Source organism: Catharus ustulatus, chromosome 9 (genome assembly GCF_009819885.2).
Source record: "Catharus ustulatus isolate bCatUst1 chromosome 9, bCatUst1.pri.v2, whole genome shotgun sequence".
Lineage (NCBI taxonomy): Eukaryota > Metazoa > Chordata > Aves > Passeriformes > Turdidae > Catharus > Catharus ustulatus.
Genome location: NC_046229.1, coordinates 1,697,080 through 1,715,133, shown reverse-complemented (window position 1 = coordinate 1,715,133; position 18,054 = coordinate 1,697,080). Strand labels below are relative to the sequence as shown.

Below are 18,054 nucleotides of genomic sequence, written 5' to 3'. Positions count from 1 at the left end.
CATCCATCCATCCATCCATCCATCATCCATCCATCATCCATCATCCATCCATCCATCATCCATCATCCATCCATCCATCCATCCATCATCCATCCATCATCCATCCATCCATCATCCATCCATCATCCATCATCCATCATCCATCCATCCATCATCCATCCATCATCCATCATCCATCCATCCATTCATCCATCCATCCATCCATCATCCATCCATCATCCATCATCCATCCATCCATCCATCCATCCATCCATCCATCCATCCATCATCCATCCATCATCCATCCATCATCCATCATCCATCCATCCATCCATCCATCCATCATCCATCATCCATCCATCCATCATCCATCCATCCATCCATCATCCATCCATCCATCCATCCCCATCCATCATCCATCCATCCATCCCCATCCATCCATCCCCATCCATCCATCCATCCCCATCCATCCATCCATCCATCCATCATCCATCCATCATCCATCCATCCATCCATCCATCATCCATCATCCATCCATCATCCATCCATCCATCCATCCATCATCCATCATCCATCCATCCATCCATCCATCATCCATCATCCATCCATCATCCATCCATCATCCATCATCCATCCATCATCCATCCATCCATCCATCCCCATCCATCCATCCATCCATCCATCATCCATCCATCCATCCATCCATCCATCCATCCATCATCCATCCATCCATTATCCATCATCCATCCATCCATCATCCATCCATCCATCATCCATCATCCATCCATCATCCATCCATCCATCCATCATCCATCATCCATCATCCATCATCCATCCATCTCCATCCATCCCCACTCATCCTGGCTCTCCTTGCTTTTCCCAGTGATGTCTTTCCCTGCTGAGGGTGTGGAGCTGGGATTTAGGAACCACATTGAGGATGTCAGGACATTCCTGGACTCCAGGCACCCCGACCACTACACCGTGTTCAACTTGTCACCCAAATATTATCGCAGTGCCAAGTTCCACAACAGGGTGAGTGCTGCCATGGGGAAAATCCTCAGGGAGAGGGGCAGCAGCTCCTCCTGCAGCCAGAACTGGAGGGGATTTAGGAGTTTGAGGTGGTTTTAAGCTGCTGGGGTGGGTTTGGGGCTTTATCTGGGAGCACAGGGATGAAAGAGCTGGAAATTCAGGGATAATGTTCATGGGAGACTGGGAGGGTGAATGGCATTGCACAGAGTGGAGAGAAATACAGAATAAACCAGAGGTTTACAGCTGCTCCTACAGAGTGTTGGGAAGAATGAAATGAAAAGCCTTTGGAAGAAATTACCAATAGAAAAAAGGAGATGATTTTCTTGCAGTTGGGCTTTAATCAAGCAGGCAAAGCACGGGGTGGAAATGGGATTTGAGGGGCATTTTGACTCTTGTGGCTTTAAAAAGCCACCTGCACTGCCTGGCCCAGTTTCCCCCTCTAAAACCAGAGCAGCATCAGGGAGCACTGAGACTCTGCTTCATTAATGGCTTTTAGAGGAAATCTCCACGAAATGCTGCTGCTGAAATGCAAGATTAGATTTAATCTTTCCCTCTCTCACAAGTGGTGTTGTGGGTTTTTTTATTTTAATTTTGAACTTTTTGGTGCCTTCAACCCAAAAGGCAGCAGCAGTTGCCAGGCTTAATCCTCTGTCAGGGTAAATGAATCTAATCTAAACCTAATTGAGTTTTAATTTGAGGTGGAGCTGAATTTATCTTCAGTAATTCTGATCACCAAAAACCACTCACTGGCATTTGAAGCAAATTTCTCTGTGGCCATCAGTAACCAGACTTCAAACAGGAGTAAATGAACAGGGAAGACTAATTAAGAGATATTAAGAGCTCTGAATCTTCAGTCTTGATTGATTTTGGTGTTTTGCTATTTGTGGGTGGAGAAAAATTCATCAACTTCTGAAAGCCCAGCACTAAAGATCTATTGCTGTGTGAGCTGGCCATAATTCCTGAATCCCTGGAATTATCTCCCACCCTACCCAACACCTCAACAAGTGATTTTAATGTCACTCTCAAAGGATAGCTCAGTGCTTTGGAACCACTGCTTTGACTCACACAGGAAGAAAATAACATTTTCTTTAAATAAAATACTCTGTTTTCAGTTTATGGGCTGGGAAGTCCTGATTCCAAGTATTTTTTATGAGAAATAAGTGTGAACAACACAACACATGAACTAATTACCAGGCTGAGCTTGCAAAAATACCAAAGGCGTGAAATCCCAGTGAGTTTTCTGCTGGGGTGAGGATGTCAGCTGTGAGATACACACTTGTTCTTTGACAGGAACAGCTTTTGAATTCCTGCTTTCTTTAACACCAGCAAAGTAGGTCAGTGTGCTGGGTGGTGGCACAGGAGGGAGGTGACATCGTGTCCTGCTGGGCCATTTCAGGGCTGGCTGAGTGGCCCCAGTGTGCAGAGGAGGAGAGGGGACAGGAGGGTGGTGAGGCACTGGAAAGGTTTTCCAGAGAAGCTGTGGCTGCCCCAAACCTGGGAGTTTGGGAGCCTGGGAGCACCCTGGGGTGGTGGGAGGGGGCAGGGTGTGAATAAGATGATTTTTAATGTCCCTCCCAGCCCACCCCGTGTGTGAGGCTGAGCAGAGAGCTGCCTGTGCTCTGCTGTCCCCTCTGTGTCCCCAGAGGGGAGCTCCCACTGCCCTGAGAGCAGTTCCAGAACACAGAGCTCCAATCTGACACTAAACAAACCCAAACTTCAAAGCCCCTCGTGGGTCACATTCCTGGCACTTGCTGCCCTGCTGCTAAAATCAAACAAGTGCTGAGTGCTTATTCCCAGAGCTGGAGAATTCCAGTGGCTTTTCCCTGAGGTTGTCTGTGCTGAGTGCTGGTGAGGTTCTGTTTGGTAGAAACACCAAGCACACATTTAATTTCCTAATTGCAAACCATCAGGCAGATGTGTAATTAGAGGCAATGTAAATATGTAATTATGGACTGGTGGGAAATGTGTATTATTTACTAGAGAAGTGATAATGCCTTTTCCAGATGCTTGGCAGGGAGGTGTGCTCAGAAAACTGTCAGTGGAAGGGTCACTGCAGGAATTCCAACAGGGAAAATCAAGGATGTACAACAGAAGGAATGAAACAAAATCTGGAGACAGGAAAATGTGGGGAGGTAAACAGGGAATGCTCACTCCCTGCTCTCCAAACTTGGAGCACTGCTTCACTCCTTCAGTGGCTTCCACAGCACAAAGCCACATCTGCTCACAGCAGGATCTTCTGGAGACCACAACTTCCACAGATCTAAAATATCTGATTTTCTGTGAGACAAAAATTGAATTTTGCAGCTTGGCCTGCCCTGCATCCCATGGGAGCCTTTGGGATCCTCGTGGGGCACGACACAGCCCGTGGGGCTCTGGCTGGAACCTGCTGCTGCTCCAAGATGTTGTGCAGGTGTCAGACAGAAACTTGAGTGCAAGCTTTAGAAAACCTGGAGCATTTCCTTCCTCTGAGAGATGAAACAGTTCTGGGGATCATGTGGCTGTTTAAGAACATCTGGGCAAATCATCTCCTTCCTTCCCTGTTCCCATTAAGCAGCAGCCAAATGTCAGCTCAGAGAGAGAGAGAGAAAACCAATTCTTCAGCTGAGGACAAGCCTCAGGACATTTCTCCTTCAAATTTCTTCTGGCCAGGAATGCCTTTTAAAAAAAAGATATTTCAATTAAAACCAGATGAAAGGGAGATGCCTGTTGAGGGTTATTTGATGTGCTGCTTGGGACTGCAAGGACTGGCTCAGAACCAGCACACTGAGGAATAGGAACCAGACATCCTTCAGGATTTGTGGGGTTTCAGTCATTTTTCTAGCTCATACTTACTCAGATAGGATTTAAATTTTTTTTTTTAAACAGAATTTTTCATTTCATCAGTTTATTATCTGTCACATAGGGCTTGGAGATCCTGTGCCACAGAAGGAGTCAGAACAACAGATGCTCAGTGCCCTGTGCAAATCAGAGCAATTTTTAGGGACACGTTGTACAAATGCTTTAGAAATCAATGTGAGCATTCTAAAAGAGCCCATCCAGATAATCTGATGTGAAATGCAAATTTTGGAAAAATGTGCAGTCAGGAACAACACACCAGCCTGATGTTACTTCATTGAATGTTGGAATTTTTGTCTGCCTCCTCCTAACTCATGGGAGGCACAGCGCGGATTTACACACGAGGAGAGGAGGAGGAGGTTTCCAGCACGTAACTCTGGGTTGTAAAGCACAAGCAGCTTTCTTGGCAGGGATAATTTGTAGAGCAGGGGGTTTGGAGCTCCTTCCAAGCTGTTCTTGTGGCTGGTGCCACCCCTGCAGGTGTCTGAGTGCAGCTGGCCCGTCCGGCAGGCGCCCAGCCTGCACAACCTCTACGCTGTCTGCAAGAACATGCACAACTGGCTGCAGCAGAACCCCAAAAACGTCTGTGTCATCCACTGCATGGTGAGTGCACCCCCAGCTCCTGCCCAGGGCTGAGGAGCCCCAGCTCACACTGCTCATGGGGTGTCTGGAGTCTGGGACAATGCCTGGAAGAGGGGTGGGATGGGATGGGATGGGATGGGATGGGATGGGATGGGATGGGATGGGATGGGATGGGATGGGATGGGATGGGATTGGAATTGGGGATTGGAATTGGGGATTGGAATTGGGGATTGGGATGGGATGGGATTGACCCAGAGGAAGGGAATCACCACCCAAAGCTCAGCTGGGAGAGAATCACTGAGTGAGAAGCAGGAATACAAAGAGATCAAAATCATTCTCTGGGTGAAAGGTTTGAATTTCACCCAGGGGTTGTCAGCTTGCTGTGACGTGCCCAGAGCAGCTCCTGGATCCCTGGCAGTGCCCAAGCCAGGCTGGATGGGGCTTGGAGCAGCCTGGGACAGTGGAAGGTCCCAGGTGGCACTGGATGGGGTTTAAGGTTCCTCCCAACACAGACCATCCTGTGATTCTGTGATTTGCATTTCAATCTAAGTAGTTACAGGAGAAAATGCAGCTTTTAGACTGAAGGGGGCTGGAAATTGGGCAGAAAACAGAGCTGGGAATTCTGTAGAAGTGTGAAATGGAGATTTTGAAGTCTCTTGCCATCAGGAGTGGTCAGGCCTGGCTGAAGGAGCCCAGCTGCCTCTGCTCTGGGAAAGCCCCCAGGGATTGTTCAGCAGTGCTGGGCTGTGTGAGCGTGGTGTGATCCCAGATCACTCCTCATTCACTCCATCCAACCCTTCACACTGACAGCAGTGCCCAAAAGCAGAGTTCTGCTCTGCTCCTGGAGCCCAGATTAATCCAGGAGGCTGTCAGGACTGATCAGCAGAACCTGGCAGAATGGAGGAAATGACTGATCCCAAATTGCACAGAGCTCCCATGTGAGCCTGGCATTTCTGCCTTGCACAGCACAGCCAGCAGCTCCAGGACATAAATTCCCTTCAAACAGACAGAAGGATGCACTTGATGCCTCCAATCCTGGAAACCCAACTCAAAAATCCAATTCCTCTCCTGTCCTTTGAGCAATGGATATCAGGATAATGGGATAAAGGACAGGGAGTCCTTTCCAACATTTTCTAACAAGGCTGCAGAAGCTCACTTAGTTTTTGTGAACCTGGGAGATCTTGTCAGAAACAACTGGCAGGGGCTAAACTTGAAAAAAACAATCAGCCTGTTCATGTCAGCAGGTTCTTGGGTCAGAAAATCCTACAGAAAATGGCTGGAATGCCTAAAAGGTGCCTGAAAAAAACAATTGCAAGGAACAAAAGTGGTGAGGCCTTGAGGAGCTGTGGATTCCCCAGCCCTGAAAGTGTTCAAAGGGATTTGGAGCAACTTGGGATGGTGGGAGGTGTATGTGAGGAACCCAGGGCACTGGGAATACATTGATTTTCTCCTGCTCTTCCTGTATTTTTGATCCATCAATGTGACTCAGCAAACTCTCCCCTATAATCACCTTTAAAAACATCCCATCAGGAGCAATCTGTAAGCTCAGAGCTGTGGAGGTGTTTGGGTGAAGGAGCCTGGATTTTTTGTTAGTTTATCCTTTTCCAGGATAAATTGCTGTTAGAGGACTGCCTGCAGCTGTGGGATGGGTGCACTCTGACCCCTGTGGTCATTTCCAGGCCTATGTTTGAAATAATTATAAAATTACAGCTGGGGAGCAGCCACAAAACACCAACATTTGCAGCCAAAATGTTCTTGTGGGCTTTCCAAACAAGTGTAAACCACCCTCAGCTCTGGCTGCTCCCTGCATTTTATCTTTGCTTTGATTGTTCACTGAGGCCCTGAGTGTTGAACAAATTAATCAGAACTCAAAGTTACTCATTATTTTGTCTCAAGCCTCGTCTTTCTGGATGAATTATATTTTAAATTCAGGAGGATGGAGAGGTGAAATGTAAAGGATCTTTCTGACACTCACAGTTTTTCCTCTCTGCCCCTTTTGTTGCCAGGACGGCCGTGCAGCCTCAGCAGTTCTGGTCAGTGCAATGTTCTGTTTCTGTCACCTCTTCTCTCATCCTGGCCCTGCTGTGCAGCTGCTGAACACAAAGAGACCTGGGATTGTACTGTGGCCATCCCACAGGAGGTACAGTATCCTGGCTCAGCACTGGGAGCTCCTCTCCTCGTGCTCCAAGCTGCCCAAGGAGCTGCCAGGTGTGCTTTGGCTCAGCCAGGTGTCCAGATCCCAGCGTTCCTGAGAAATGAGTGGGGATCAGGGGCTGGAAGAGCTTGTCCAGAGCAGCTGTGGGATTTCTTTCCTTGCAGAACCCCAGTGGGGTATCACCCCCAGCACAAAATCAAGTTGTGACACAGAGCTGTGAGGCTGCTCCTGCTCTGAGCAGATTTTCCAACCTGAATTATTCCATTATTTGAGATGTCTCTGCTCACTGCAGAGGGGGGATTAGATGACAACCAAAGGTCCTTCCAACCCACCCATGCCATGCTGAACCTGTGGTTAACAGGGCTTGCTGAATCCCTCTCCTGTGCCAGCTGCATCCTCCCAGGAACAGAGCTGGAAGTGCAGATTCTGTCCCAGCTGCTGGGATGTTGGAGCACGTGGAAACTCCAGTCCTGCCTCTCAAAGGATGGCACCACCACTGGATTTTCTACTCTACCCTACTCTATTCTACCCTACTCAACTCTACTCAACTCTACTCTACTCCACTCTACTCTACTCTACTCTACTCTACTGTACTCTACTCAACTCTACTCTACTAAACTCTACCCTACTCTATTCTACTCTACTCTATTGTACTCTACTCTACTCTACTCTACTCTGTTCTGCTCTACTCTACTCTCTTCTACTCTACCCTACCCTACTCTACTCAACTTTACTCTACCCTACTCTATCCTATCCTACCCTACTCTACCCTACTCTTCTCTTCTCTTCTCTTCTCTTCTCTTCTCTTCTCTTCTCTTCTCTTCTCTTCTCTTCTCTTCTCTTCTCTTCTCTTCTCTTCTCTTCTCTTCTCTTCTCTTCTCTTCTCTTCTCTTCTCTTCTCTTCTCTTCTCTTCCCTACCCTACTCTACCCTACCCTACTCTACTCTACTCTACTCTACTCTACTCTACTCTACTCTACTCTACTCTACGCTGGTGCATCCTCACCAAACCAGTCCCTGCTGGAGGCTCCTCACACCAACAACCACTGGAGATTCTCTGTTTTGCTCTCATGATGTGCCCAAGAGTGCACACGAGTTTAAAAAAAATCCTCTGGGGGTTGGGATAGAGCAACAGCACCATGAGTTGAATTTCTCTTTTAACTTGGGGGGTTTGGAGCTGTGAGAGTGATGCTGGACTAGGAAATAGAGAATTTCTGTTTCTTCCAAGGCTGCTGGAGAGGTTGTAGAGATATGAAATGGGATCTTTTGAAGGATAAAGCGGAGATCCAGGCAGATTTTAAGCATGAAATGAAAGAAATGGAGATTCCAGCTTTGTTTTTCTCTGCCTGCAGGTACATAGGATACATCTGTGACCTAATAGCAGACAAACCTGTCATCCCCCACTGCAAACCACTGACCATCAAGTCAGTCACGCTCAGCCCCGTGCCCTGCTTCAACAAGCAGCGCAACGGCTGCCGGCCCTTCTGCGACATCCTCAGCGGGGAGACCCGCATCCTCAGCACCTCCCAGGAGTACGAGAGGATGAAGTGAGTCCCTGCCTGCCTCAGGGGCTGCAGGCAGCCTCTGGCACTTTGCTGTGGGGTAGCTGAGCTGCAGGCACTGCCTGGCTGCTGCTGAGTGAAGGTGTTCAGTGAGAGTGCCTGGGGTTGGAATAAATGGCCAGGGGGAGACTGAGGTTGTTAGGAATGGGATAACTGAAGAGATATCAGGATCTGAGGTTTTCAGAAATGGGATAAATGCACAGACATCAGGGGCTGAGGTTGTTAGGAATGGGATAACTGCACAGACAGCAGGATCTGAGGAATGGGATAACTGCACAGACACCAGGATCTGAGGAATGGGATAAATGCACAGACATTAGTATCTGAGGTTTTCAGGAATGGGATAACTGCACAGACACCAGGGGCTGAGGAATGGGATAACTGCACAGACAGCAGGATGTGAGGCTGGCAGGAATGGGATAAGTGCATAGACAGCAGGATCTGAGGAATGGGAGGAATGGGATAACTGCACAGACAGCAGGATCTGAGGTTGTTAGGAATGGGATAACTGCACAGACAGCAGGATCTGAGGCTGTCAGGAATGGGATAACTGCACAGACATCAAGATCTGAGGTTTTCAGGAGTGGGGTAACTGCACAGACACCAGGATGAGGTTGTTAGGAATGGGACAACTGCACAGACAGCAGGACCTGAGGAGTGGGATAACTGCATAAACACCAGGATCTGAGGTTCTCAGGAGTGGGGTAACTGCACAGACATCAGGATCTGAGGAATGGGATAACTGCACAGACAGCAGGATCTGAGGTTTTCAGGAATGGGATAACTGCACAGACAGCAGGATCTGAGGCTGTCAGGAGTGGGATAACTGCACAGACAGCAGGATCTGAGGCTGTCAGGAGTGGGATAACTGCACAGACAGCAGGATCTGAGGAATGGGATAAATGCACAGACACCAGGATCTGAGGTTTTCAGGAATGGGATAAGTGCATAGACATCACGATCTGAGGAATGGGATAACTGCACAGACAGCAGGATCTGAGGAATGGGATAACTGCACAGACAGCAGGATCTGAGGAATGGGATAACTGCACAGACAGCAGGATCTGAGGTTTTCAGGAGTGAATAACTGCACAGACATCAGGATCTGAGGCTGTCAGGAGTGAATAACTGCACAGACATCAGGATCTGAGGCTGGAGGAAGCAGGACACCTCCCTAGATACCTATCCTATCTCTAGGATGCCTTCCTAGATATCACCCAGTGCACTGTTGCTTCCCCCTGTGCACTATTTTTATTTTTACCAAGCAGAACACTAAATGCTCCTCCTTGCTTGGCCTGAAGGAGCTGAGAGCTTTGAAGGGAGCTTAACCCTGGCTTTCCTCCTCTTGCTCTCCAAGAGAATACCGTGTGCAGGAAGGGAAGGTCCTGATCCCCCTGGGAGCCACAGTCCATGGAGATGTTGTTGTCTCTGTCTACCACATGAGATCCACCATCGGGGGACGCCTGCAAGCCAAGGTAGGAGCTGCTTTCATTTTTTGGAGGATGAGGGGAAATAAGAGCTGCCTGAACAGGGAATCTCCAGCATTTCCCTCAGGGGATATTTGAAACTGGAATGTTCACGTTGCAGAGTGGGCAGTGAATATTTTGCCCCTCTCCACTCATTATTCTCTTTGCTGTGTAGATGATATTTCCCTGTGTCGTTTTCCAAGTGAAATGGTTTTATGTTTTTTGGGGGCACAAATCTGTTGCTCCAATGTATTCAGTGGGAAAAGTTTCATTTCATTGGAAAATTGGTATATAGATCCCAGAAATAAAAAGAGAAGCAAGGAGAGAAGGCTTATTCCAAAATTCATCCAAAATTCACCCAAATTCACCAATTCACCTCAAAATTATCCCCAAAATTCACCTCAAAATTATTCCCAAATTATCCCCAAAACAGCCAAAATTCACCTCAAAATTCACCCAAATTCACCTCTAAATTATTCCTGAATTATTTTCTGCTGTTCAGAGGCTGCAGCAGCAGGGTTGAAGGCAGATGGAAATACTGGGAATATTTGGGAATATTGAGAAGGAGTTATTGCCTGTAGAACAAGCAGAATGAATTAAGTTATGCAGAAATTAAGATTAGGGTTGACTTAACTAACCCCTATATTTAAGCCCTTGTTCAGTCTGGTTCTCTCTGCTTTTTTTTCTTTTTCTTTTCAGATGACCAACACACAAATATTCCAAATTCAGTTTCATACTGGATTCATAGCCCTGGGAACAACCACTCTCAAATTCACCAAGTGAGTGTTTGAAGCTGAACATTAATCAGACCTGATGCATAAAAGCCTGATGAAGGCTGAGGGAGAACAGTCACAGATGAAATATGAAAAGCCTGAATATACTCAAAGCTATTTTTTTTATAGCTTTCCAGAAATATTCTTCCTTTTCAAACCACTCTTGTCCCTTTTAGGCCTGAGCTGGATGCCTGTGACTCTCCAGACAAATATCCTCAGCTCTTTCATGTTATACTGGACATAGAAATCCAGTCTGCAGACAGACAAACTGAATTAACTCCCCCATGGGAGAACTTCACCACAAAAGACATCAATCCCTCCATTCTCTTCTCCTCCCACCAGGAGCACCAGGACACTCTTGCTTTGGCAGGTAAGGGCTGCATGGATTTGTTCCCCTGTCATGATTTCTTCCTGCTGAGCTGGGTTTTGTTTCATTCCACCTCTCTGCTGCTCTGTGCAGGCAGAGGTGCCACGGATTCCCCCCAGGATAACATCAGGAACGTTGGGCAGAGTGCATTCTTCTCCTCTCTCAGCTGGCAAGGTAGGCAAGGTTTGGTCTTGAGTGAAATGTGCTCCAAAGAACACCAAGAATTCGTGTTCCCCTCCTGGAGCACTGCAGCATGGCTTTGCCATTAGAGCTGATCACAGCTGGGGTTGCAATGGAGTGGGAATTCCTTTCCTACAACATCCTCCTCCAACTCTGCTCTGTGGGACCATCACTGACACAGCTCTAGGGGGAACCTTCACCTGAGGCCTCCTTTGGGTTAAAATCTGAAATAAATAAGCCTTGATGAGAAAATGTAGGTTTTGGCAAAGGAATTATGGGATCATTCAGGTTGGAAAAGATCTTTAAGGTCATCAAGTCCAACCATTCCCCAGCACTGCCAAGGCCACCACTGACCATGTCCCCAAGTGCCACATCCTCCATGGATGGGAACCCAGCTGTGCCAGGGCTGCAAAACCTTTTTGGGGAAGAAATCTGCTAGCTTTTATTTGAAAAAAAAACCAACAAAATCACTTTAGCCAAATGCTGCTGTGCTATTCTCAGCTTTCTGTTCTGCTTGTAAGCTGATTTTTACGGGACCTTTGTGATGACCAAACTAACAGCTGCCTAATTTTATTTCCAATCATCATTTAGATCAGAAATCTGACAAAAGTAGCTCTCACCCCACCTCAGAGGATCGAGCAGCGTTGGTGCATGAGGAAAGCGAACAGTCAGATGACGAACTCTTGTCCCTTTCCAGTCAGCACAGTAATGCCAGCGGTGACAAGCCCCACGGGACACCCAAACACAGCAAAAAGCAGCAAGAGCCTCCAGCAGCACCTCCCCCCGAGGACGTGGACCTGCTGGGCCTGGATGGCAGCCCCATGAGCAAGAGCTTTCCCTCGCAGCCCAGCGCTGCCCCCTCTAACTCTGAGCTGCTGAATGATTTGTTTGGGGTGTCGCAGAGCCCCGGCGCAGCCGCGGCTGAGGAGGTTTTCCACGTGGGGGCACCCGGATCCGTGCACTCGACCCCGCGGCGCTCGGCGGCTTCGGCGTCGCCGTCGCCGAGGGTGGGAGAAGGTAAAGGGGGATTTGGGGGGTTTGGAGGATCCCTCTGGGGGATCTGCTCTTGGTTATCCCCCTTTGGTGTGGGGGATCCCAAGAGGACAAACAGCTCTACTCTACTCTACCATATTCTACTCTACTTTACTCTACTAGACTCTACTCTACTCTACTCTACTCTACTCTACTCTACTCTACTCTACCCTACTCCACTCTACTCTACTCTACTCTACTCTACTCTACTCTACTCTACCCTACTCTATTTTATCCTACTCTACCTACTCTACTCTACTCTACTCTACCCTACTCTACCCTACTCTATTCTACCCTACTCTACCTACTCTACTCTACTCTACCCTACCCTACTCTACTCCACCCTACTCTACTCTACCCTACTAAACTCTACCCTACTCTACCCTACTCTGTTCTACCCTACTCTACCCTACACTACTCTACTCTACCCTACCCTACTCTACGCTACTCTACAAGTCTACTCTACCCTACTCTACTCAGCTCTACCCTACTCTACTCTACCATACTCTACTCTACTCTACCATACTCTCCTCAGCTCTACTCTACTCTACTCTACTCCACCCTACTCTACTCTACCCTACTCTACTCTACCCTACTCTACTCTACTCTACCATACTCTACCCTACTCTGTTCTACCCTACCCTACTAAACTCTACTCTACTCTACCCTACCCTACTCTACTCTACTCTACCCTATCCTACCCTACTCTACCCTACTCAACTCTACTCTACCCTACTCTACTCTACTCTACCCTACTCTACCCTACTCTACTCTACTCTACTCTACTCTACTCTACTCTACTCTAAGCTGGTGCATCCTCACCAAACCAGTCCCTGCTGGAGGCTCCTCACACCAACAACCACTGGAGATTCTCTCATGATGTGTCCAAGAGTGCACACGAGTTTGAAAAAAAATCCTCTGGGGGTTGGGGTAGAGCGACAGCACCATGAGTTGAATTTCTCTTTTAACTTAGGGGGTTTGGAGCTGTGAGAGTGATGCTGGACTAGGAAATAGAGAATTTCTGTTTCTTCCAAGGCTGCTGGAGAGGTTGGATAGATATGGAAAGGGATCTTTTGAAGGATAAAACAGAGCAAGTGCAAAGAGAAAGAAGAATGCAAGTTTTAGTGGAAGAAATTGGTCACTTGTACCTGGAGAAGGTTTCTGTGGCTGTCTGAGGCTCAGTCTGAGAGCTCTCAGTCAGGGGAGGTTTTGCAGACATATCACACAAGAGGTGCAGCAACAGATTAGGAAAAGATTTAGGGATTTATGAGCTCTGCAGAGCCAGAATCACACAGCTCAATTGTCCCAATTCAGGAAAACAAGCATTAGAGCTCGGGAATTGAGTGAAGAGTAGTGACTGAGTAACATAAGTAGTGAGTAGCATCATTTCCACAGGGCAGAGCTTCTAGGGATTGCATCTTTCAGGATGCTTTTGGCCTTAAATTTGTTGACATGGATCTGAGTGACTTCACAGGAGTTTCTTTTGGTTGAGTTTGTTAGGGTTTTACACGAAAGAAGAAGACTGAACAAATTGATCAAAAATGGAGTTTGAGAAGAACTGGATTTTTGTAACAAGTGATGTAGAAAAGATACCCATTATTTTCTAAAGCTGTTTCTAAAAGTCCTTTTATCCCCAACATGGATAACCTTTGCCAGCCTGAAATCACCTTGAGAGGAAGCAGGAATGGCAGGAATTGCACCAGGGCAGTAACTCCAAGCTCCACACTGTCTTCCACCCTCCACTAACAGTTAAAACCCATCTGAAGTGCCTGAACACTTTAATACTCACTTTGCCTGGCTCTAAATTCAGCCTCTCTCAGGAAATGAGAGGTGGGCTCAGTTTGCTGCCATGACCAAGTTATGGGGTTCTTTAGGTGCCCAGAATTTGGGATGTTGATGCTTTCCAGTTGCTCCCCCCCAGCCTCAGGTTCTTTCCTATTTGCTACCTGCAGCTATCAGCTTTCCTCTCCCCACAGCATTCCTGGTGCAAATATTCTCTCAAATATATTTTCACAGCCACTGCCTTTGATCCATTTGGAAGTAGCCCCAAGCAAACTGGTCCAGACCTCCTGGGTTCCTTCCTTGGCTCATCAGCTGGCCCTGGGGATCCTTTCCTTCAAGCCACAAGAAGCCCTTCACCAACTGTGCACAGCGATCCCTTTCACATGGGTAAGAAAGGGGAGGCCCTTCCAGGGTGTTTAAATAAATGCAAAATGTTGCTTTGAAATAGAAATGGAACCATTAAGCACAAACTGATGCTTCCCATAAAATGACTCTAAACCACAGAAACCCCACGAAACAGGAAAGAGCTTTTTTCTCTCTGGACTTGAAGTATATTCAGCATCTGAAGTGTGGTAGGATGAGCTGAGTTTTGCTCAGGTCTTAGACTTAATTAATAGGCTATTTATATCAATGAAAAAAGAGGCCATGAAGAATGTCTGCCCACATATTCCTGTGGTTATGAGGTCTCCTTTTAACCAAACTACCATTAATTGCACTAAACACAGCCATATTTAGAGGAAACACACAGCCTTTGGTGATTTTAGTTGCAGGCACCAACTTCCTTTAGCTCCAGTACTAACCCTAACCAAATTCACAGCTGAATTTAGCTGAAGAGAAGGAATTCTCTTCTATTTGTTCACAAAATTCCCAAAATTTAATGTGTAAGCCTGTCTGAAGCACATTCAGTCATGGATTTGTTTGTGCCTGATTATCCAACACGTGTTCCTTGGGAGGATCTCCCTGGAAAGTTGGAAGGGATCTTAAAAATCATCCAGTTCCAGCCCCCTGAGGTTTTTAGATTTTGCAGAGTCCCAGTGGCTCCTGTGGCCACTGGGCTGTGCTGGCAGTTTGAGATATTGATACCAATCATTCTCTTCAGCTTCCAGCACTCCAACGGTTTCCATCCAACCAGATGTTTCCAGTGGTTGGGACTGGCCCAATAAAGCAGGTATGTGTCATAAAACTCAGGGTGGTTAGCAAAAAAAACCAAAAAAACCCAAACCTTTAAGGAGCTCTGAGAGGGGAGAGGTAGAGGGAAAATTCTGCCAGTGACTGCAAAGAACAGGTTCCCTCTAATTAAAAAATTAAAAATAAAAAATTTTCCATATTAAAAAAATTAAGAAGATTTCCATATTAAAAAAAAATAAAAATCTAGGTTTGTTTCCTCAAGCCCAGAGCAGGGCAGGTGAGGTGAGACTTCCAGAGATTGTTTCATTGCATGTAAAGCCTTGGGAAAAACCTGAGAAGTGCTGTGCATTCCCACTAAATGATTGCACAACTCTTTCTAATCTTGGGAGAGTGTGTCTGGCCTCCCAAAGTTGTTTCCTGAAGGCTTCTAGTTCTTAAAATATACCCATGTGTCACAATTCCTGTCTGGGAACACGGCTGCTGCTGCTCCTAATTGGGATGGGAGTGCCACAAGTCTGAGGTTCTCAGGAACCTGACAATGGAAAACTCAATTTTAATGTGGCTGAGCACTGGGGAAGAGCTGCACTCATATCAAACAGGAGGGAAAATGTTCTTTTTTCTTTTATATATATTTTTTTTCTTTCTTTTTAAGGTGGTCTAGGAATGGGAAGTAAGTCTGCTGCCACCAGTCCTACAGGATCCCTCCACAGCACTCCCACTCATCAGGCCAAACCCCAAACACTGGATCCATTTGCTGATCTGGGAAGTCTTGGAGCGAGTTTAGCAGGTTTGTAACCCTTATTTTCAAAAAGGAAAAGAATAAATTGCCAGGATTCTTTTAGAGAAATGGGCTGAGCAGTGTGTGTGGGGCCTCTCAACCCACCTGCATGGCAGTGCTGCTGCCAGGCTTTCCCTTCTGCCTGATTCTCTGTGAACTCTCACAAATCCGTGCTTTTCCTGATCCCCAGGCAAAAAAAAAAATGTGCTGGCAAAGTGCAGGGAGCTCAGCAGGCTGCATGGATTGCAAAGCACAACCTCTGCTCAGCCCAAACATGCTCTGGCTGAGGATGCTCTGTGTTCCAGTGCTGCTGCAGGCCTGGGAGGAGAATTTGGCTCTGCAAAGGTGCTGGGCTTCTTGAGGAATTACTTCCTTCTAGACTTGACTCATTTTTCTGCTTTGTGAGAAAAGCTGTGGAATTGATCTGCCTCTAATTTGCAGTGTTATCTATTAATCTATTCTAAGCTTGACTGCTTAAGAAAAGCTTTTCCCCTTTGTTTATGTCATAAAACAATCAGCAAATCCTCATTTCCAACGTTTAAAAGGCAGTTCTGAGAAATTATCGAAGCTTTCCCCACAGCCCAGCATTGTCTGAGTGTGATAAATAGATTTTTCTTGCTTTTGTTGCTGCCCTCAGCTCTGTTGGAGCCCTTGTGGTTTGGTGTGATGTTTGTTTTCCCCTTTGCGTCAGCCCCAGCACGCCTCTGGAATTAGGTTTCCCAGTTCCCTCTGCTGGATTTCAGGCTGCTCTGCAGGAGCAAAATAAAAAAGCTGCCAAGCCCCAGGCAGAGGCACCGAGGTCCTTCTAAAACACTCATCCTGTAGGAGAGTGGAGGGGTTTCAAAACAAATGGCTTGGCATCCCCAGGATATTTAAGCAACATTTTTGTTGGTCGGGACTGAATGGAAAGCACTTCATCCAGTTTCCATGACACATTCCCAGGCTGGGAGCTGAGTGTGGATGTCAGTGTGAAATAACAAAACATTGACTCTGGTACCTCCCACCAGCACAACCAGAGGCAGGGGAGCATCTCCTAAAGCAAAGCAGTGAGGTGTTGGACACACCTCTGTGGATGGTTTTGATCAGCACAGCGTGAGGAGACAGAATTTCAACACCACCAGCTGGGTGTTGGCACTGGCACAGGCTGCCCAGAGCTTCCTCATCCCTGGAAGTGCTCAAGGCCAGGCTGGGTGGGGCTCTGGACAAGTGGAATGGGACTGGATGAGCTCTAAGGTCACTCCCAACTTTAATCATTCTGTCCCACCATCCACACAGAGCTGTGGCTCCTTGCTACATCCAGCTTTCCAAGGAATTTCCAATTCCTCAAACCCTCCAAGCCAGGTGCTGTCCTATAAACAACCCACAGAGCAACCTCAGGGCAAAAAAAAATTGTGGCAGAGCTGAAAAAGGAAGCCTGGTGTGTGGGGAATGGATTTGTGGAGAGTTTTCAGGGCTGGGCAGAAGGGTTATACAGTATTTGTATGTAAACTTGGAGGTAAGAAACGTTGATTTAGAAATGCTATGGAATAGGATAGATATTGTTGAGAGAGAAATGGAGCTAGAAAAAAGAAAAGACTAGATACTTTGGAGAAATAGAACAATGGAAAATGTAGTAGAGCTCACGAGGGGTGATTGTGATGGTGTGAATGATAACATCTGCATTGTGAATTATAACATCTGTATTGTCTCACCATTTGTGAATTAGAACATCTGTATTGTCTTACCATTTAACATCTGTATTGTCTCACCATTTGTGAATTTTAACATCTGTATTGTCTCATCATTTAACATCTGTATTGTCTCACCATCCATACGAGACTGGCATGAAAATGGAATAAAACCTTTTCAAAACGCCTCTCAGTTCCCCCATCTCTGGGGCACAAAAGGATAAAAATCCAGCCCGGGGGGGACTTGGATTCCTGTTTGAACGCCCTCCTGTTGTCCGCAGGTGGCTCCTCGTTCGCCAGCAAGCCGACCACACCGACGGGCATGGGCGGGGGCTTCCCCCCGTCCCCACAGAAGCCACCCCCGCAGCCCATGGGTGGCACCGGGTGGCAGCAGGGCTCGGGATACGGCTGGCAGGGGACACAGCCCAAAGCTCAGCCCCACGCCTCCCCCCAGAACAAGCCCAACTACAACGTGAGCTTCTCGCAGGGGGCGCAGGCGGAGCGGGGGAAAGGAGCCGCTAATGTTGGTGAGAGCTTTGGGATTGGGTGGGGTGCCTTGGGATGGATCTTTGGTTGGCAGGGTAGGGCTGAGCAAGTCGCTCATGTTGATTATTTGGGGGTTTAGCCTGTGCTAGATTCTTAACTGTGCTGTTTAGGAAGTTCTGTGTTTCAAGTGAGCTTCCAAAATAATTCTGGAAGTGTCCAAGGGCAGGTTGGATGGGGCTTGGAGCATCCTGAAA

At 47.2% G+C, this 18,054-nt stretch overlaps 1 protein-coding gene across 2 annotated transcripts in view; it reads left to right on the top strand.

The window, feature by feature from the left end:
- The window catches only part of LOC116999910 (putative tyrosine-protein phosphatase auxilin), a 50,217-nt gene that overhangs the window by 27,005 nt on the left and 5,158 nt on the right, over positions 1 to 18,054 (top strand). For both annotated transcript variants that reach the window (XM_033067033.2, XM_033067032.2), the window contains exons 4-16: positions 863 to 1,011; positions 4,324 to 4,446; positions 6,432 to 6,565; positions 7,932 to 8,126; positions 9,499 to 9,616; positions 10,307 to 10,386; positions 10,557 to 10,750; positions 10,841 to 10,921; positions 11,519 to 11,944; positions 13,976 to 14,128; positions 14,841 to 14,909; positions 15,522 to 15,656; positions 17,596 to 17,841. In XM_033067033.2, the coding sequence (XP_032922924.1) occupies positions 863 to 1,011; positions 4,324 to 4,446; positions 6,432 to 6,565; positions 7,932 to 8,126; positions 9,499 to 9,616; positions 10,307 to 10,386; positions 10,557 to 10,750; positions 10,841 to 10,921; positions 11,519 to 11,944; positions 13,976 to 14,128; positions 14,841 to 14,909; positions 15,522 to 15,656; positions 17,596 to 17,841 (2,103 nt within the window). The remainder of the gene's footprint in view (positions 1 to 862; positions 1,012 to 4,323; positions 4,447 to 6,431; positions 6,566 to 7,931; positions 8,127 to 9,498; positions 9,617 to 10,306; positions 10,387 to 10,556; positions 10,751 to 10,840; positions 10,922 to 11,518; positions 11,945 to 13,975; positions 14,129 to 14,840; positions 14,910 to 15,521; positions 15,657 to 17,595; positions 17,842 to 18,054) is intronic.